The sequence below is a fragment of the Mastomys coucha genome, unplaced genomic scaffold (assembly GCF_008632895.1).
Source record: "Mastomys coucha isolate ucsf_1 unplaced genomic scaffold, UCSF_Mcou_1 pScaffold6, whole genome shotgun sequence".
NCBI lineage: Eukaryota > Metazoa > Chordata > Mammalia > Rodentia > Muridae > Mastomys > Mastomys coucha.
Genome location: NW_022196912.1, coordinates 39873065 through 39894423, shown reverse-complemented (window position 1 = coordinate 39894423; position 21359 = coordinate 39873065). Strand labels below are relative to the sequence as shown.

The 21359-nt window shown below is 46.0% G+C and overlaps 2 protein-coding genes across 10 annotated transcripts in view; one reads left to right on the top strand and one right to left on the bottom strand.

Moving 5' to 3' along the window:
• Nucleotides 1-8635, top strand: part of Itgb1bp1 (integrin subunit beta 1 binding protein 1) — a 17679-nt gene extending 9044 nt beyond the window's left edge. For 3 of the 5 annotated variants that reach the window (XM_031356935.1, XM_031356936.1, XM_031356937.1), the window contains 5 exons: nt 2933-3011; nt 4826-4962; nt 7186-7278; nt 7752-7901; nt 8369-8635. In XM_031356935.1, coding sequence (XP_031212795.1) covers nt 2933-3011; nt 4826-4962; nt 7186-7278; nt 7752-7901; nt 8369-8440 — 531 coding nt within the window. In that variant the 3' untranslated portion in view covers nt 8441-8635. Of the gene's footprint in view, nt 1-1678; nt 1773-2932; nt 3012-4825; nt 4963-7185; nt 7279-7751; nt 7902-8368 lie in introns of all 5 variants that reach the window. The other 2 variants (XM_031356934.1, XM_031356938.1) reach the window with 1 other exon arrangement.
• A 555-nt stretch (nt 8636-9190) lies between these two features.
• Nucleotides 9191-21359, bottom strand: part of Asap2 (ArfGAP with SH3 domain, ankyrin repeat and PH domain 2) — a 171099-nt gene continuing 158930 nt past the window's right edge. For all 5 annotated transcript variants that reach the window (XM_031356927.1, XM_031356930.1, XM_031356928.1 and 2 more), the window contains 4 exons: nt 14251-14300; nt 13906-13976; nt 13422-13544; nt 9191-11653 (listed from right to left, as the gene is read on the bottom strand). In XM_031356927.1, the coding sequence (XP_031212787.1) occupies nt 11579-11653; nt 13422-13544; nt 13906-13976; nt 14251-14300 (319 nt within the window). In that variant the 3' untranslated portion in view covers nt 9191-11578. The remainder of the gene's footprint in view (nt 11654-13421; nt 13545-13905; nt 13977-14250; nt 14301-21359) is intronic.

Below are 21359 nucleotides of genomic sequence, written 5' to 3'. Positions count from 1 at the left end.
CTGGGTGTGTCAGAGCGCCTGGGAGTGGAGCTTCCTCTGGATGTTGTGGGACTGGCTGCGGAGCTTGCGACTAAGCATTTCTTAAAATTTTATTTTATGTATATAAGTGCTCTGTCTGCATGTATGCTGGCATGCTGGAAGAGGTCATCAGATCTCAGTATAGATGGTTGTGAGCCACCATGTGGTTGCTGGGAATTGAACTCAGGATCTCTGGAAGAGTGGACAGTGTTCTTAACTGCTGAGCCATTTCCCTATCTCTGATTTAACTTTTTTTTTTTTTTTAACTTTTTAAAAACTTTTATTTATTGAGGGATTGAGGCACATTGTGTGGCTTGTAGAGGTCAAAGGGACAACTAGCAGGAGTTAATTCTAGGCTTTCACCATGTGGATAGTGGGGATTGAACTCGAGTTGTAAGACTTGGGCGACAAGTGCCCTTACCTGTTAAACCCATCTCAGTGACCCATATATTGCCACTCTGTGCTCAGGATGATATCTGAGGAGATCTGTGAGGCTCTGGCCCTGCCTAAGCAGCCAAAGAGTACAAACACACACACATACACACACACACACACACACACACACACACACACACACACACACACACACACGTCTTCACTGCTCTGGAGTCAGTGCAGCTACTCTGTGGGCCAGCAAGGAGTGGGGGCCACTGAGCAGGAAGTGACTGCGGTAGGCTGGAGCAGCTTCCAGCAGTGAAAGCTTAGGGAGAGGATTCTCTTCCCCAAAGTGTCTATAGGACCGACACTCTCAGAAGGTCTTTGAAATAATGCTCGTGTGTTTTATTCCTTGTGGTCAGGTGTAGCCCGCGCAGTCGTCTCGCCAGCAAGAAGACACGCGGACACACTAGGTTCCTTCTGCAGCAACGTTTATTGTCTCCATCCATAGGGAAAAAAGGGTCGAGCCAATAATCCGCACTGCTTATATACACCACAGTGCAGGCATGTCTGCCCACAGCGCGGCGCGTCTGCCCATGATTGGCTGTTCGCCCATTACCCTATGTAACGCCCCGGGATGGGCCGTGACATGGCGTGACATGGCGTCTTTTTCACTCTACGCACATGCGCAAACAGTTGTTTACTAGGAGTCGACAGCGGAAGTAGGCGCCATCTTGCCATGGCAAATGCCTCTCCAGCTTCACCGCCTCTCCAGCTTCACCGCTCCCCACAGTCAGGATCTTATGTACATTTTGGGGTGGGTTGGGGTCTAAAAGCAGATGCTTTCTATTGGCTTGGTCTGAGATGTTAAGGATGCAGCATCTGCATGTGGAGGGGCTTTAGGCCCTGCCCCTACGTGACTGATTGTCACAGTCCTTTCCATGGGGTGTTGTGGTCACATGTTCCAGGACAGGAACTTGGTTGGGAGTAAATGAAACACCTATAATCTTCAGGTATGAAGTTACTGGGGTTTCTGAATCCACTTGACCTTACCAAGTTTTTGATTATCTGATGGCACAGTCCACTGCCCACAATATATAGCTTCCTTTCTCTTCCTCCTTCAGATAGGATTTCAGGTAGCTCAGGCTAGTCTTAATTCACAGCAAGGTCTCCTATAGCAGGGCATAACCTTATCCCTTGAGTCTTCCCTTTCCAAGTGCTAGGGTCACAATGCCTAGGTGAAGATTTTTTTTAATTAATTTTTTAAGGTTTATTTTCTTTTCAGTTATCTGTGTATATATGAGAGATGTTATCTGCAGATGAATTTGATTGCCAAAAAGTCTAAAAGAAGCCACTGGAGCCCTGAAGCTGGAGTTATGGTGGGTTCTCAGCTGGGACCTGAACTCAGGTCCTCTTGAAGAATTGGATCATTTCGCCAGCCCATAAAATATTATAATGACAGAAATTGCAGGCATTGAAGGATGAGAGATCTCAGAGTCTAGGGTTTGTTGTTGCTATGTGTAACAGTATTCCCTTTACCGCAAGATTGCTTAAGCTCCTTTTACCAGATATTTTGAACATTGCCTAGGAGTGCCAACAGATTTATGAAACACTCACTTCTGAGTCAGGGTTTTTACAGAATGCCATTTCTAAGGAAACAATGACACATTTATCCCTTAGAACTAGTTAAATAGTTTTTTGTTTTGTTTTTGTTTTTGTGTTTGTTTTCCAGACAGGGTTTCTCTGTGTAGCCCTGGCTGTCCTGGAACTCACTCTGTAGACCAGGCTGGCCTCCAACTCGGAAATCTGCCTGTCTCTGCCTCCCAAATTCTGGAATTAAAGGTATAAGCCACCATCGCCTGGCTTTAGTTACACAGTTTTAATCTTTGTCACATTGACAGCCATGCCATCTGCTAATATCCCTGAGCCTGCTGTGGGCCAGAAACGAGAAGTAATTGCAGAGGGCCAGGTTAGGAATGGGGAGTCTCCTGGTTTCTCTTCACTTCTCAGACAGAGACATTGTTCAGTGGTGTCTTTCTGCACATGGTTCTTTTAGGTTCCATGGAAATAATAGGAAAGCAAGAAGAGCCATTCATGTGGCTTCAGTGTAAGGCAGAGTGGGGGAGGGGACCTAACGTTCAGCTGCAGCCTGAAGATGCTGACATCACATACATCCCATGTTGTATGGTAACAAGAGCACCTGTCACATGGCTTTTGAAGCTGGCTGTGGAAAATGTCTTTAGCCCGGCTGGAGAGATGGCTCAGCGGTCAAGAGCACTGGCTTTTCCAGAGGTCCTGAGTTCAATTCCCAGCAACCACACGATGGCTTACAACCATCTGTAATAGGATCTGATGCCCTCTTCTGGTGTGTCTGAGGAGAACCACAATGTACTCACATATATAAACTTAATAAATCTTAAAAAAGTCTTTAGCTGTAGTCAGTCTGCTTGAATTATTGCCTAGATATTGTGTCAGCTCAGCTTAGTAAATAATTCGCATTAGAGAAGACATGCGTCTTACTGTCTTTTTTTTTTCTCAGTCTGTGGATTCCAGCCTTGGTGGGCTTTCAAGATCCAGCACTGTTGCCAGCCTTGATACAGACTCCACTAAAAGCTCAGGTATGAGGAGGGGCCAGGTGACTCGGTGATCTGGTGTTTTGTGTGGTAGATAGAGCGATATCTCCTGGTCTGGTTTTCCTCCCTCCCCTCTGCCACTTCTGGGAAGTTCAGAAACCACAGTTTGGTGAGCTGGGTGAAGGTTCTGTGTGATAGGCACTTAGGCAGTGTTCTCAGTGGGTCTGAGAGCAAGCATTTGAAAACATCCCGTGGCAGTGACTTAGCAGCTCCAAAACAGCTTTATAACAGGTAGGGGAGCAGAGGCAGAATTATACTTGGGCTTAATGTTTATGGGATCAGGACAGATGTTAGTGGTGAAGGGTTTAGGAACCATTAACCTTGCAGGCTGCCTCCAGATACCCGAGTTGAGATGACCAGCAGACAAGTGAGGATGTGTGACCCAGACCTGTGCAATTATACAATCACCTCAAATTAGAGGTTCCTTAGAAATTAGGAGACTCCTAACTGAGCTCCACAATTAGCTAGTAATTGGAAATAAACTGCATTCATTTTTATTTTACCTAAAATAATATTGACACCTAAAATTCATGATCTTTACCTCCAGATGTTAAAATGTTGGTATCATTTTAATTCACAAACAGCATAAATATAATTGCACTGTATTCCACTAGCACTGTGTCATGGTGCTTTGAGAGATTTTCTATATTGGCTAGATTCTGTTGCCATTTGTTAAGGAACACCCTATCCCTCACATTACTCTATATAAATTAAAAAAAAAAAGTTGGTGTTTCTGGCAGAATGACAGGACAGGTGTTTTGAGTCAGGAAGTGCAGTAACCAGTAGCTGTGTATTACAGCAGTACCATTCATTGTCTAGTTGGCTTTTAAACTTTTCGTTTATTTTGAAATGAAGGTCATCAGTATCCATTTGTCCCTATTACTGAGTCTTTTATATATCTAGTGTAGGCAGTTACTGAGGAAAGAGTTTAATAAAAATTTAGGTTCCTTCTTACTATATCGAAACATCTTGCACTTAGAAGCTTGTAACTAAAAAACCTGCCTTTAATCCCAGCACATAGAGACTGGTGGCTCTCTGGGAGTTTGAGGCCAGCCTGGTCTACATAGTAAGTTCTAAGCTAGATGATAAGACTCTGCCTCAAAAACCAGTAAAACATAAAATAAAAAGCCAATAAGGTAGAGTGTACCTTTAATCCCAGCATCTGGAAGGCTGAGTCAGCAGCTCGGTGACTTCCAAGCCAGCCTGGTGCACACAGTGAGACTGTCTTAAAAATGGAACCTGGGCTGCGGATGGCTCAGAGGCTAACAGCACTGGCGGAGGGCCCCACTCGGTTCCCAGGTACCACGTGAAAGCTCACCACTGTCTGCAACTCCAGTTCCAGCGGATCCATCATGTTCTTCTGGCCTTTACAGACACTGGATGCATATGATACATATCTAAAGATATAGGTAAAAACCTGTACATGTAAAATAAAAATAAATCTTTAAAACTGCTGGGCAGTGGTGGTGCATGCCTTTAATCCCAGCACTTGGGAGGCAGAGGCAAGTGGATTTCTGAGTTCAAGGCCAGCCTGGTCTACAGAGTGAGTTCCAGGACAGTCAGGTTTACAGAGAGAAACCCTGTCTCAAAATAACAAACAAAAATCTTTAAAACAAAAACTAACATTATAGTTAGGATTATATTCTAATGACAGTCTTGCTTTATAATATACATTTTAATTTTATGTATATACTTTATATGTTTTATATTTGTATGTTATGTAACATATAATATACATAAAAGGATTGCGGATGTTCTGTAAAGTAGGCATCACTTTTCAATGTCTATTATAATCTTAGGACAAAGTAACAGCAATTTAGACACATGTGCTGAGTTCCGAATAAAGTATGTTGGTGCCATCGAGAAACTGGCCGTGTCCGAGGGGAAGAGCCTTGAAGGACCACTAGACCTGATAAATTACATAGACGTCGCCCAGGTGAGTGACGGAACAAAGCTGGGTTCCAACTGAACCATCTGGCTGCTTAACGACAACGACGTGCAGCCTTGAGGAGAACAGTTTCTCTTGGGCTCACTGCAGGGCGCTCACCATGTCTGGCTGAAGTTGTATGCCATCCTAGGTCAGCATGGACTCACAGATGGTGCAGGGGCCCTGGAGATAGAGACTCATAGGGCCAAATAGCTTTTCTCCAGGCATAGGACGTTTTACTTTATGGGGTTGGCTGGTATCCTTGTCTACCAAGTCTGATTGAAGAACTGAATGCACTGACCGCTTAGACTCTGGTTTTCTCTAAAACAATCTTTCAAAGCCTTAAAACTCACAAGATGGACAACCCTCCCTCCCCCCAAAAAAACCCTCCAAAACCAAACCAGACAAACAAAAACTATCTCTTTTTCTCTCTTTTTCAACATAGGGTTCCTCTATGTGGCCTGACTGTCCTGGAACTCATTCTATAGATCAGGCTGGCCTCGAACTCAGAGGTCTGCCTGCCTTCTGCCTGAGTCCTGGGATTGAAGGCATGAGCCACCACTGCCAGTATATCTCCTTTCTTATACTCCCATTTCCAACAAGATTTAAGTTGAGGGGCTTTGAAAATATACTCAGGTCAGAAGAGTCATCATCATCATCAGGGGGCTAGAAAGGCCGTCTGATGTTTAAGAGCACAGCTGTTCCTACAGAGAACCCAGGTTCTGTTCCCAGGACACAGATGGTGGCTCACAACTACCTGTAACTGCAGCTCCAGAGGACCAACCCTCTCCTCTGCTCCTTAAGCTGCACGCTCATGGCACACGTACATACAGGCAGGCAAAACACCCATATACATTTTAAAAACATCTCTTAAAAGACCTATGTGTAGAAAAATTAAGATGCCATACTATTTGTAGAATAAAATTATAAGATCTATACATTTACATGTTAGAGGCAGAGACAGGCAGATATCTGTGAGTTCAAGGCCATCGTGGTCTGTATAATAAGAACCCCTGAACTGCCAGGACAACAGAGAGACCTTTCCATGTCTTAAGTCCTAGAGACTGGGAGCATTAGACAGGACTCGTATCTTTATGGCTATGAAAGCAATTACATGGGAAATTAGTGAATCTAATTTGCAGTTTAGCAGAACTTTCTGGTAGAGCCTGTTAGTTATCCCTGACTTAGCTTAGAATATGGACATTCAAACAAAGTGTAAGTGACAAATACTGTCATGCAGAAAGATGTTCAGAACTCTATTAGAATTCTCTTCATTCTATAAGGATGGCTAAGTTGTTCATCTACCACAGAGCTTTTGTTTGGTAAAATGTTATCATTGACAGTAGCTTATTTTGATCATTGTAATTGTCTTAGATCTATGAGAAATGGTTGGCAGGGTATTATTGCTCTTTTATATTACTACTCTATTAATATTGGTAGGGCCAAGAGCTGAGGCGTCCATGGCTCACTTACTGTAATTCATCAGTCCACAAACCATTTACAGTACAGGACATCTATTATCTGCCAGTAATATCTTTATTGAGAGAAGAAAACTTAGGTGGCATTCTTGGGGACTAGCTCATCTGCTGGGGGTCAGGGTATAATCAGGTATCAGGTATCACCCAACAGCTCAAACTGGTGATCGACATTTTTATGAATGGAGTTAGTTCATCAACAGTTTGTAATCCTCCCAGGGTCTGTAGCTAGCAAGGTGTATCTTAGCAGTCAGACAGAAAACAATTGTGAGAAAGATGGCCCCTGCTCCCTAACTTCCCAGTCATTCTTTGTCCTGACATGAAGACGAACTTTGAGGATTTTAAAATCTAAGTAGTCTAAGTTTTGTTTTGTTTTTAGGCAAGGTACATAGCTCTGGCTGTCCTCGAACTCACTGTATAAACTAGGCTGGCCTTAAACTTAGATATCTGCCTGCCTCTGCCTCCAGAGTTGTTAGGACTAAAAGTGTGCACCAACACACCTGGCTTAATAATGTAAATATTTTAATGTCACTAGGATATGTGGCTAGGATCTCCAGTTTCCTTTCATTAGTGTTTACACCACAAAAGGACAGAACAGTGCACAGAATGGATCAATCTGAATTTGGGGGGGAAACAGTTGTGTAGACTGGATTCTAAAGGGTCTGAGGCTGTGGTAACCAGATTCCAAATGCAACTAACCAAACCTAAGATGATCTTGTGGTTTTAATGTGTGCTGTGATTTATGTTCACTCTGAAGCAAGATGGAAAGTTGCCTTTTGTCCCCATGGAAGAGGAGTTTATTCTGGGCGTTTCTAAGTACGGCATAAAAGTCTCGACCACGGATCAGCATGTAAGTACGTTCTGTGAGATCAGGAGCCCTAGCCTCTAAGGGCCACACTTGGGCTCCTGTGTCCTGTGTGGTTGCCTGGTTGCTGGTGTTAAGCTCTGCTCATTCCTGAGGGTGAGCATGGGCTTCTTTCATATTTCCCACATACATGTGGGCCCCCACTGAGCTTCACCTAGGGACCCCATGCCATTTGAAAGTAGCTGATGGTTGGCACAGAGGCCAGGCAGTGATGTGGACAGTTTAGATTGCCTTGTTCCTGTTTCTCTGAGTTTAAACAGGCAAGTGTGATCCTGAAAGCAAGTCACCCTCTAACTAGGTATATCAGCATCCCTTGAGCTGAGAAACTGGGTAGTCCTTTCTCCCACATCTGTGCACCTACCTTTTTGAGCCCCGTAAAGCATTCTATGTGTTTTCCAAGAACTAAGAAACAGTGGCAGCCATGTCTCAGCTTTCTGAAGGTCTTGTGATCCCCACAGGGTGTTCTCCATAGGCATGCCCTGTACTTAATCATCCGGATGGTGTGTTATGATGATGGCCTGGGAGCTGGGAAGAGCTTGCTGGCGCTCAAGACCACAGATGCAAGCAATGAAGAATACAGCCTGTGGGTTTACCAGTGCAACAGCCTGGTGAGAGATCTTGGTTTGTTCCTGTTCAATAGATGAAATGGTGAGACTGTGCTCTTCCACTGCTTTCAAAGGCTGAGAGAAGGCTCCCCCAAGGGCCATCCTCAGAATGAATAAACCCTGGGTCAGCAGCTATTCAGACAGGCTGGGAAATGCTTCTGTTGGGCAACACTGACCTGGCTGGTCTGGGTCAAAGTTCCCACTACTCCTGAGTTGCCGTCTTCTTAGTGTCAGGCTTACTTAGCCGGAGCCATTACTGTCTGCCATATCTGCCGGAGTGCCTACAGGCTAGGCAGGTGCTGATGTGTAGGTTTGGGGGAAGCAATGCGAGGCAGGCAGGTAAAGCTCCTGGAGAGATGTGTTGGCTCCATTTGTACTCTATCTTCTCTTCAGTAGTTCCTTGAGAATTCTGTACAATGTGTTGGTCATACACACCCTCTGCCAACATTGCGTCTCTTCATACAATGCAGGAGCAAGCCCAAGCAATCTGCAAGGTCTTATCCACAGCGTTTGACTCCGTGTTGACCTCTGACAAGTCCTGAACTCTGCAGGCAAGTGGAAACTGACCCACCAAGAACTCACCTGTTCCTACATCCGTCTGCAGCCGTGGACTGTTTGAGGGTGTAACGCCCTGTTTTCTAAAGTGTAATGTATAAAATATTGGTTTTATACTAAAAGGTGTTGTTAACAGTAGGTCCACATCCAATAAATTGCCTGCTTTCTGGACGAATGAGAAACCGTGGGGTCTGGACAGATGGCTTGGTACTTAAGAGCATTTGCAGAGGACCTGGGTTCAGTTCCCAGCACCAATATGGTGGCTCAAAACTGCCTGTAACTCCAGTTCCTAGAGATCCGACTCCCTATTCTGGCCTCCTCAGGTACCAGGCATACATGTGGCGTACTTACATACATACATGCAGCCACTCACACATACACATGAAAAATAAAATCTAAGAAAGAGAAAGAAACCTCTGTTGTCTTTTTTAAAATGCAAATTAGCTTAATACAGACTTGTCATCGAGTTTGCTCTGAATGACTTGCACCCTGTAGCTTCCCAGGGACTCAGGATCACTCGCTTGGAACTGAGACATGCAGAGGTTTGAACTGGGGTACATCAATTTCACGTGACCTTGGAGTGACAGTGTCAGCTTAGGATGAAAAGCACCCTATCAGAAAGGTATTGTTAAGATAATACCCAGCACACTCAGTTTATCACAGCGTTAAGAGAACCTTGGAGAACGCCTGCTGGCTGCTGGTTGCCAATAGCTAATACTTTACAGAAGAAAACCATGTCCATTTAAAAGTACTTTATTTTTTTCCCAGTCAAATGACTGGTTAACAGGAAGTCAATTTATTAAACATGCTCTAATTATAAATCACTGCATTAAGGACAATGAAAATAATCCGTTTAGGTTATACACTATATACAGTTGCGCTGCAACTAGACCAAAGTAATCAAGTGAATGAATTGAATATCATACATCTCAAAATAGCATTCTAGGCTGCAGGTCATTCTCCACCCTCAATAGATCACATTAGTCTGTGCACCCTACTTCTGACTCACCTTCCCTCCAAGTCAGACCTGATGGAAAGCGGCAAAAAAAAAAAAAAAAAAAAAAAAATTAAAAGAAGCCCGAATTCCACAGCTGACTCTCATGAAATGTAAACTTTAAATATAAATAGATATCTACAATGTTTTCCTCTCAGTTGCTTTCTCTTTTCAATTTGCAAAGAGGAAGTAACAGGAAGGACAATTAGGAGGGAAGTCAATAGAATTTCTCTTCTGGTAAAAAGTACTATCCATTACCGCACAATAGTGCCACCAAATTAGAGAGTGGAAAAATATTTCCTAGGTATTTATGTACCAGTGAACCTGATAGATTAGCTTGGGACTGGAGTTAAACTGTTGACATAAATCAACTAGATCCCTCAGAGAGCTGGCACCAGGTCACTAAAGACCGATGATGATACAGATGCGGTGGGGGGTGGGGATGGGGGAGGCACTGTAAAAGGTATTGGGAAGTGCAACGTGCAAAATGCATCTGTTCAAGTTCTTAAGTCTATGAGAAAAGTGACTAGGAGAAGGGCTCAAAGGACAGAAGTTAACAAGTAGTGAAAAACAGATGCAGTGCTGGGAAAGAGAGAGGGGGCTGGGGGGAAGAGAGAGAGAGAGAGAGAGAGAGAGAGAGAGAGACTTTAATTTCAGATCTAACACGGTTTTGCCCAGAATCTGAAAGACAGGAAGCAATCTATATAGCATCATAAGACATTCCAGTTTGTCCTGTTTTCCTTGAAAGAAACAAAGAAAGGGAAGCTCCGAGTGTGTAAGAGCCTTGCACAAAGAGAGTAAAGAAGGGGTTACTTCGATCAAGTGCACCACTTCCCGCAGCAACATTGCCTCACTGTCAAGCTTAATCCTCAATCTATTCCTTTTGCTCAAACTCCAGCTTTCGTTCAAGCCCTATGCTTGCCTCTTTCATTTCCCATATCCCAACTGTGACTCTTATCTATGCTTACCGTTATTAAGTAGAGGTATGACAGTCAAGTTCATGAAACTAATGAGTTTTGATTTTTATCATATACAACCTAGTTCCCCTCCCCCACCCCACATAGCATAAGTTTAGGAGTGATGTGATGGGCTTACAGAGTGTAACTGGGACGTTTGGGGGTACTGGGCTCCCCAAGATCTACAGATTTCTGATTGCTCTTGAATACAAACAATTGGATAGGCTAAATCTCAAGACAGTGTAGCTACCATTCCTTTTGGAGAATCCTATTAAAGACAAGAACTAAGTTGAGTGGGTGTCCTCGGGAGCTGGGAGAAGGCAGGAGTGTGCACCAGGACACAGCCTGCACCACGTATTCTACTCCTGTGTGATGGGGGGCGCTGAATGAGGCAAATCCTAAAACACCCAGGCATACAAGCTAGTTTATAGGGCTGCTTTGCAATCCATCATCCTTAGTTTTTAACCAAATTCAGGAACTGCAGTTTAAAAATACCTGGTGCAAAACAGACTGCTGTTAGCTATGTTGTAATAACCCATCAGGAGTACACTAGGTATGATTGTTCACAACAACAGGTTGTACAAACATGCAGGAGATCATGGCAGCTGCCACCTCACGGGCAGGGTCTGGAGGCTAACATACGCATACATTGTCAAGTTGCTTTAAACATACACTGGCTGAGTTTCAAAGGAATACATGTCTTTAAAAACGGATGGCATTTGTGGACAAAATCCAGGGTAGGATGACAGACTCGGAAGCAGTATGGTGCTGGCTTGCTAAACCGACTGTGCTAAACAAGATAACCAATGTCAGAATTGGGCTAAGGAAAACTGTAAGAATCCCCCAAATTTGTTTAAGCTGTTTTTAGGCTCAGCTACTCCTGGAAATAGAGGATCCTGGGTATACAGTTAAATAACTTCTCATCCCCCCACCCCCTCTGAAGGAAATTCCACTTTTCCTAGTAAAAGTATAACAATGTTTCGTGAAAACCATAACTTATAAAACAACAACCTGCTTATATATAAAACTGGCCTCTGAGTTTTCAGACTGAAACAGTATCACGAAAAGATGGGCTGTCGTACAACAAGGTCCGAGAGACTGGCTATGGCTAGCCTTGGTACCAGTAACAAAACGGAACATAACGGTTTAACAAAGGTTTTTTGTTCAGTGGCAGTTTAGTCAGCAATAAAGTGCACGAATGATACAGGAAACGCTCCTTTGCGGCTGGGCTCTCCATCGATGTGGCCAATCTGAAATAAGCAAGTTTGGGTTACAAGTGTTACAAACACGGAGGGGCAACACAACATCTGTGTTTGCTCAGTAGAATCTCTTCCACTAAAGGAGGATAGAAAACCCGCTGGGCCGTCCTTTTTCTTTCCTGTCTGTGCTTGCTAGAGCTCCTGCCTCCTTCCATAAGCCTTGCACACCCTCAGATGGCTACAGGTGTTGCCCCTGGGCCCCAGCAATATGGAAGGCACCAGGGAAACCATCTGGGCCCACTCCCCACTTAGTACATGAATGAAGAAACTATACTCACAGTCATACCTTGGCAAAAGTATGATGTGGCTTCATTCATATTTTAACAGGCATTTGTAGAAAGGCTTAACAACAATTCAGTCTGGGTAATAGCAGAATTACAGCCATGTACAACCTCAGCCATGTTTATGATAGTGGCAAACTCTGAAGGAAAGCTGCCTAAGTATGCTGTTGTTTTTTCAAAATTGCCACTGAGAATTGTGGGTCCTCAGGAGGGGTGGGCTCTGTAGTTATGGCTAACATTTACTTCTTTTGAACCTGTCTGGGGATTTTCCGTACTTTTGGAAATAGATACTTTAGATATGGCTAAGCCTGTGTCAGGCTGGCGTCTCATCCATAAGGTAGTATATAAGATGGAGTGATTCTATGTCTGCATTCAAATGATGGGTGTTGGTCTGTGTTTATGCCGAGGGGCAGGGGCAGCTTCTCAGACAGTGGGGATTCTCACTGGGCCCGGCCATACATAGGAATTTAGCATGTAGAGGAGGAGGGAGTTTGGTAGCTATGGTCCCTAATGGGCCTGTGCTGAGGGAGGCTGATGGGAACTGGCATCTTCTGTCAGCTGCTTTAAGAAAGGCAAATGTGATCAAGCCACAGCAGTGCTACAAGACAGAGCCTCAGACTCACTGGAGACAGAGAACTTAGGGGTTAGATCACAGAACGGGGGCTTGCAGGAGGGGCAGTTACAGATCAGGTCAAAGTCCTTGTGACTAACAAGCAAGGTCCTCCCCAAATCCTGAGGTACCTTTTCAAATACTTGTATCTGGGCTTTGTCTATGCAGCAGGGCCATGAGTGGCCACTGGGTGGCAGCCCCAGCCGAGTGCTTTCTGTGTATGCCCCATTCCACTGGTTAATTCCTAATCCCCCATCCCCATCCCCAAGGCCCCTCATCGCTGCTGCTTCTCACAGCATCTTTGCCACAGTTCTGTGGACAACTTCCTTGCAGAAATGATGTCACCCAGGTCTATAGACCCAAGTACCTGCTATCAAGGTCCTCAGCTTGTAAGTGGTTGAGACTGAGCTGCAAGGGCTTCTGGGAGAAGCCCAGTGTACATGTCGCTCTTATACTATCTGGATGCTGAGCAGCACATAGCTTTTTTCGGGATCAAAGTGACATGAGGGCTCTGCCCTGGAGCCTAGCTCTCTGGATGCCTTGCTCCATAAATTGGCGGTGAAAGGTTGTATGTGAAAATCTGGGGCCTCGAAGCTCTTGGTTCAGGTCAAGTGTGCTCTGAAAATGTAGCCTAAGTGGTCTAGCCATCATAATAGTGAAGTGTTCAGCTGAGGGACAGATTGGGCCCACTCAGAGGAAGGTGCCCACACAGGAGACACCAGAGGATGAGGAAGGCACTTCTCATCAGTCCAGTAGCAGCACCAGATCCAGATTCCATTCTTCACAGGCCCCATGGCCCCACCCTGACTTGTGCACAGGCCCTGTGGCCCCACCCTGACTTGTGCCCCGAGGTTCCACCCTGACTCACCCACCACTCCTGATCCTCTTCCCCATCCACAATGATCACATCGCCCTCAGAGAAAGTCAGCTCGTCCGGATTGTCAGCCACGCAGTTGTAGAGCGCTTTAACTCGCTTGGGCTTTGACTTGGTCTACATCAGAAGAGGAAGTGTCAAGGCTAGGGAGTAAAGCCAAGTTCTTAGGCAGAGAACAGGCCTTGTGCCTTCTGCTTGCCTCATGAGCCACGGGCCTAGGCTTGGAAACTCACAGAGGTCAAGCAAGTGGGGCTGGCTGGATGCAGCAGGAGCCTGGGCAGAGGCAGGAAATGAAACACCTGGGGTCTGGCGCTCCTGGGGACTATGAGCAGAGGGCCAAGCTGGCTGGCTCCCCAGATCATGAAACAGCACCAGAAAGAAGCTCCCAGCCCTCCACCAAGGAGCAGCAGAAAGCCTGGTTGCCTCAGAGCCCTCTAACTAGTACAGCAAAGGCAGGATAGCAGGCTTGTGCACTTACTGCCTGTGACTTCCTAGGCATGGGTGCTGGGGGCTGCAGGGCCACAGCATTGGACAGAGGACCCGAAGCTTCTGTTCAGAGAGATCCATTGCGTTAGGGCTGAGGCAAAGCAACTTTATAAGACATCCCACCCCTACCCCATCCACTGTAACTGTAAGACAACCATAAGAGTCACAAGGTTATATCTGAAAACAAGTTTGGCTGTGTCAAGAGAAAAGGCCTGTACAAGGCAGAGAACTTCCCTCCTTTATACCTGACCAGCTGTCTAGAAATCCACATCCCCCAAACCCAACTCCACCTCACCCCTCCCCTGCAGAATCAACCTGTTCCAAGTTAAATAATTACCAGGTCCTCTTGGCTGTCCTTTGTTGATCAGCGGGGTTGGCTTGTCGGTCCTACCAGGAAAGAAATACAGGTTTATTGATCACCGAGGTCACTTGCTCCAACCTTAATCCCTCGATAAGGGGACCTGCCATCAGCCATCGCTGCTTAAGCTTGTGCTTGCTGTATCCCATCATGTGTGCCTATTCCCCACTCATGAAAAAGGAAAGGTCCAGAACCAAGTGCTAAGTCCTGATCCTAACCCAGGGCAGAAGCTGAGCACACATTCATCGTTTGTGTGCTGTACTCCGGCCGCTGAAGCCTGAGCCTTCATCATCATGTGAAAGGGAGGTGCTGGAGCTTAACCTCAGGCCTGGGTGGCTTGCCAGGGTCTGTGTAAGTACCACATGTCAGTGCCACCCACGTCTCTGAGCTCCATGGTGCCAAGGTTGTGGTCAAGAGGCTGAGCACAAGCCTGTTGAACTCTTGTCCAGCATTTCCTATAGCCATGCAATAGAGACAAACAAGTGCTTCTCACAGTGGGCAGAGGGGGCTCTATCCACTCAGACCCGCCACTGGTAGAGATGCAGAGAGGTGGCTTTTCACCTACGGAAGGTGGGACATTAGCTTTGTTCTTTCTCTGAAGGGAAAAGGGACCGTGTCTGTGAAGGGCCAAGAGAGAAGCTTTACTCTCAATTGCCTAGCTGGGCTGGTGGGAGCTAGTGGAAAGTAAGACAAACAACTGGGCAGGCAGGCCTTGGGAGGGGCCGAGGAAGCAGGGAAGCAGCCTGAGATGGGATTCTTCCCACAGCAGGTCACTTCCTTCAGACACTTCCTCTGCAGCCCCAATGGGTGCTGGTGTCTGCAGCCTCAGGACGAAGAGGAAAAGAACAGGACTTGGTTGTATTCTTATTTTTTTTCCAAAGGACTGAAAAATCATTAAGAGCGGAGGTTCAATTTGATTCCCACTGCCTCTGCGTGTGTATGTCCTAGCAGACATTAAGTGGAGTGGCCAACTCAGATATGAAGTGCTCACATGAAATACTTGGCAGAGGACCATAGTCAGCCATCCTTGTCCTCAAAGGCCATGTAAAACAGAATGCACCCAACAAAACAGAATGCACCCAACACTGTGGGGGGGGTGCGGGGGGGGGGAGGGAGGATGGGTCACAAGTTCAAGGCCAACCTAGGCTATTACAAAAAAAAGTAAAAACCCAAATGATACCTTTTTTTTTTTGAGTTAGTCTCTGTGGCAACTATTGAGCTCTGTCTGCTACCAAGGTGGAAAGGTGCCACACCCACTCCAGTGGCGTCTAGTCTCCTGGAGCCCTTTGGCATTCCCTAATGGTCCAGATTTGTCCTTGCGATAGTCAATGGAGGGCTCCTGTGCTTTCTTTCTGTATTGTTTTAAAGGTGCCCTCATGGAATGATTTGACTAATAAGCTAAATTAGACATTGTTTTCTGGCCTTCACCAGTGTCCCAACATCCTAGTCTATGCTGAGCTGAACCTGGGCTTGGAATTTCATAAAGAATGTTACCCATTCAGACTAATTGCCTCCAGCATTGTTAGGGAGATAGTGAAGGAGGTCAGGCATTGGAGTTTACTGAATAAGAGTTAATTATCCCAGAGTAAGTTCAACTAAGAATCCTCATTACAGTCAAGTATGGCAGACCACATTAGAACTGCAGCTGAGTTACTCCCAGGAATTAGATTCTTGTATTATTCTAGGTAAGGTTAGCAAGAATGGGACCCCTGGGGCATACTTCTGCTAGCCCAGAGGATTAGCATAGTGGTTGTTTACTAAGGACCAGCTGGTCCCTGGCCTATACAATAGACTGAAATGGAAACTATTTGCACCTGGCTTCTAAGATTAATTTGATCTTAGATAAGGCTGACTTTCTTTCAGTTGTAACCACTGCCTAGTTCCTGTCAATTTACATGTATATACTTTTTATAGAACCGTTGTGCTTCAGATGACCTCGATGTACCTTGAACTGGTATGCCACCCGACTTTTCCTTTTCTTTTGTAATGACCATAAAAGTCTTATGCCTATTTTGAGAAAATACACGCAGATTCAACACTCCCTTGTGTCCATGTCTGTGTGTCATTCTCACCAACTCCTTGCCCGCCTGATTACCAGGACTCTGATTTCTCCCACAGGTTGAGGGACCCTCAACTGGGCCGGCCCACGGCAGGAAGGTACCATGGATGGCGTATCAGCACACACAGTGTGCCATGCCAAGGAAACTTCACTTACAAGTATGGTGGTTTGAATGAGAATGGCCCCTATAGGCTCATATATTTGAATAATTGGTCCCCAGGTGGTGGGACTGTTTAGGAAGGATTGGGAGGTGTGGCCTTTAGAATGAGTTGTGTCATTGAAGGTGGGCTTTGAAGCTTCAAAAGTCTATTCTATCCCCAGTTAGTTCTCCCTCTGCCTTGTTCCAGTGGATGAGGATGTAAGCTCTCAGTTACTGCTCCAGGGCCATGCCTGGCTACCTGCTGCCACGCTCTCCACCCTGATGATCATGGACTCTGACTATGGAACTGTGAGCCCCAATAAACTTCTTCTTTTATAAGTTGCCTTGTCACAGTGTCTCTTTACAGCAAAAGAAGAGAAACTAAGATGGAGGTACTAAAATCTTAAGTTCTGGGAATTTCACATGCCATGAAAGATTCTCAACTGGAAATTTCACCTACCACGTATAAGTACAAAACCCACTGACAGCTTGTGACTCATGGACATAAGCAGCGGTGGCAGCTTGCCTGTGGGCCTGCTCTTGCTGTCTCCTACTCTAAAAGAACAAATACGAAATGACAGATTTATATTATGTTCAAAATAATTGGCAGCGGGTGGTGGTGGTGGCAGCAGCAGTGGCAACGGCCGTGGTTCCTTTACAAAGAATATACACCATGTCTTCCTTTACATGGAAGTGGCAACCTAGGTCTCTTCACCCAAACCTGTCCTAGACAAGCCACACCCTAACATCATCTGCTTTGTCACCACACCCCTCCCCTTTCAGTTGGACTAAAACCAGATGGCACTGGACATCCACAGTCCTGGCTTGGCTTTTTGTGAGCCCTGGGGAAGTGGACAGGAGGAGGACGGTGGGAGCTGATGCTTGCTGGAAAGTACCACTGCTCTCATCTGCCTGAAGAGTGCCAAGAGTCCACTGTTTCTTGTCCAGAATTTTAAGAGATGACCTGGTACCTTAAAAAGCAAGAGAATCCAAGAACATTACAAGAGGAAGAGGCCCAGTCCATGGCTGTCTAGCACAGGGGCTTGGGAACATACTTGTGATGGCGTAACACAGCAGCCAACCTTAATCAAATCACCATTTATGAATAGTATGGTGCAGATGTGTACTTTGGGCTCTAGAAGGATGTCTTGGGAAAGTAGTACATGTGACATTTCAAAATGTCAGACTGTGGCCTGAAGCTGTTGCTCAGTGAGGAGTACATTCATAGAAGGTATTGTTGATTCTGCTACAAGGTATGAAGCTCTGGGTTCCATCCCCAGTATCATAAAGGAAATAGGATGTGGGAAGAGAGAGAGAAAGAGGTGAGGAAGAAGGGAGTAGGGAGAAGGGAGGAAAGAGGAATAGCATATTGAAAATATACTTCCCAAGTAGAACAATTAGAAATGAAAATTCAAACAAAGAACTGGAAAGGAAAGAACTTTAGAAGCTGGAAATGTCAGGATGAATTATAAATAACCTGGTTGATGAAGCAGGAGATTCCTTCATAAGTGTAATGAAAGCCCTGAATAGTCCCAGGTATGTGGTAATATCCCTGTCAGGCTAAGGACCTCTGGAAGTGGGAGATAGGACAGACCATGCAATGAGCAAGAGGATTCACCAAGAATAAACGACAACAAGACCCCCCAAAGTGTGGGAAGCCACTTCATAAGCACATCGCCATTACAAGATGGCGATGACATCTGGCTTGCCGTTAGCATAAAAACGCCTCGTGCGCGTGTGCCTGTAAATCCCAACGATCTGCGGCGGAGTGCCTTTGGTCACGTCAAATGGCCTGATTGTCCCACAGCCTATTATGAGTCGCCACGTCTGAGGCAGGCATAGAGCTCTATATAAGGGAAGGTTTTTGAGATAGTCGGGGTCCTCCTCCTCAACTGAAGCTTGTGATCTCGCTCTCAAGATACATTAAAGCTTGTACTGCAGAAGGATCCTGTGTGTGCCGCGTTGTTCCTGCTGGCGGGAGATAGCGCGGGACACCAAAGCTATGTCAGGAGCTGACAAATCTCTGGACTTCCAGGTACCCCTCCCCAGCATACTGAAGATAGCTTCCATTCCAGGGAGGGCCCAGGGCAGGACATCTCACCCAAGGACACCAGGGGCAGCTGGCAGGAACATCTCAAAAGCAAGGGGACCAAGTATAAGATTAATTTTAATGTGACTCCCAAAATTCATACACCTTTTAGGCAGACACTGTGAACCTGAGTTGTCCAAGGACGGGAGAATCACTCAGACTCAGAGTTCCATAGACAAACAGCCCCACCCCCTCAGGGGAACCTATTCTTGGGTCTGGATACGAAATGTTCCCCCAAAAGGTTCTCATGCTTAAACGTTAGCTACCAGGTGATGTACTTTTGGGAAGTGAGTTCATCCATTGATGGAGTCAAAATCTGGTAGAATTATTAAATGGGAACAGCAAGCAGGAGACAGGATCACCAGGGTCATGTCTTTCAAGGACCTAACATGTCTCTGGCCCATTCTCTACTCTGCTTCCTGCTGCTCTGAGGTAAACAGTTTTGCCCACGCCACCATGATGTTCTTGTCTTTCCAGAGGCAGATTGCAATGGAGCCAAATGGCCCGTGGCAAGAACTGTGAACCAAGACAAACCTTTCTTCTTTCAGACTGTTTCTCTTGGCTATTTGTTACAGTGAGGAACGAGCCAAGCGCAGTCTGCTAGTCAGGGTTAACTGTCTAACCAGAGAGGGCACAGGGGCACGTAAAGGAAACGCTACAACTACACAGAGGCTGAAACCCTAGAAGCCAGCAAAGAAAGAGCCCACTTCTCTCCCAGATTATTCAGCCCTTAGGAAACCAGAGAGAAGGCTCCCATAGAACAAAACCCAGATGGCATAAAAAGAGGCTCCCATCGAACAAAACCCAGATGGCATAAAGAGTTTGATTTACTATGAAAATTGAAATTTTAAGAAATGGATAGGGGCTGGAGAGATGGCTCAGAGGTGAAGAGCACTGACTGCTCTTCCAGTGGTCCTGAGTCAATTCCCGGCAGCCACATGGTGGCTCACAACCATCTGTAATGGGATCTGAGGCCCTCTTCTGGTGTGTCTGAAAACAGTGTACTCACATATATGAAATAAATAAATCTTAAAAAGAAAAAAGAAAAGAAAAGAAAGAAAAGGATAAAATCAAGAAAACTTCTCTGCAAGCATATTTTTAAACCGGGCAGAGAAATGACAGAGGAATTGAATAAGCTGGTGACAGAATGCTAGCTAATAAGAAAACCCCACTCCCTGGCTACAGTGTAGAGCCCAGCTGGGGACTGTGCTTCCAGCCCTGCCTCTAGATGGCAGTGCCACCAGGCTGGCTTTGGTGAACCATATGAGAAGCTAGCTGCCACTACTACTGTCTTCAAAACTGACTTTGGCCCAAAGGATAACAAGGGAAGAGTCAGAGAGACACAGGGCCTTTGGGGCTCGGGTTCAATTGGGAACATGTACCTGGATTTGACCTCTGGGATCAGGTGGGGTTGTCAGAACAGCTGTGTTATTTGATAAAAATCAGATGACACATTTAAAGGAAAGGCCAACTCGGTCTAATAGACGAGACCAGGGAATTATATGGAAAGTGGCAGGGTGTGGGGCTTCATGCATTTGAACAGAGAGGTTTGTCAGAGGCCAGCAGGGCAAAGGTCAGGCTGCGGGTAGGACTGAGTGGTCTAGTGACCTGACTAAAGATCCAACCTGGATGAGACAAGGGGTCAATGACAGAGCAGGGACACCTGGCCTGGATGGGGGCTAGAGGCTGCATGGCTAAGTGTGGGTACTGGAACTGGACTTGGTCCGAGAGGGAAAGAAGGCTTCAACTTCTCGATGGGCAGAGGCAGAATCAAGAGAGTGTTCACAGGAAGGGGCAACTGGGTTACTGAGCATAGGAGCAGGGTTCTCACCTCTGAGCAAGGGAGTAGCAAGTGTGGGGAAACAAAATTAAAATGCACACTCTGGCTGTCCCGTATCCCACTGCACCCTCTATGCACTCAGGCCTAGTGTCCAGCACCACTCATGCAGTAACTCTGGCTAGTTCCCAGGGCCTGGCTTGCTTTGAGAGACCTGTCTTAGGTCCAGGCCTCATGTCTTGAGGAAGTCACACCACCTGAAGAGATCATAGGTGTCGACGCCGTGGTGGTCAGCAGCCCAGATGAGGTGTTGCAACAGCTAACGAAGTCCATGGAGTGGGGAGAACTCCATGACACCAGCCCCTCTACCACGACACACCCACCCTGGGGGACTCGGCTCTGGCAAAGGCAAGCTGCTCTGTTGTGCCACCGGCAATCCTAGGCAATCCTGTTAATAGGACTTGTAAAGCATTCACACAACTAAATGGGTGTGTCTCAAAAACCTTAGGTGCTGGCATTATCTGTACCTATGTGGGTGAGACTGGAGATACTGACATGAACTCCAGGGTCCAAAAGAGAAAGCTATAGAATACAGAAAGAGATAAAGGCACATTCGTGTACATATATGTATATCTGTAGCTCTGACTACATCACCTCCCACACAGACCTCCAATCTTAGTAGTGTAGCCACAAAAGCAAAGACTCCTGTGATGGTTTGAATATGCTCAGCCCAGGGAGTGGCACTATTAGGAGATGTGGCCTTGTTGGAGTAGGTGTATCACTGTGGGTGTGGGCTTTAAGACCCTCATCCTAGCTGCCTGGAAGTCAGTCTTCCACTAGCAGCCTGCAGATGAAGATGTAGAACTCTCAGCTCCTCCTGCACCATACCAGCCTGAATGCTGACATGTTCCCATCTTGATGATAATGGATTGAATCTCTGAACCTATAAGCCAGCGCCAATGAAATGTTGTCCTTTATAAGACTTGCCTTGGTCATGGTGTCTGTTCACAGCAGTAAAACCCTA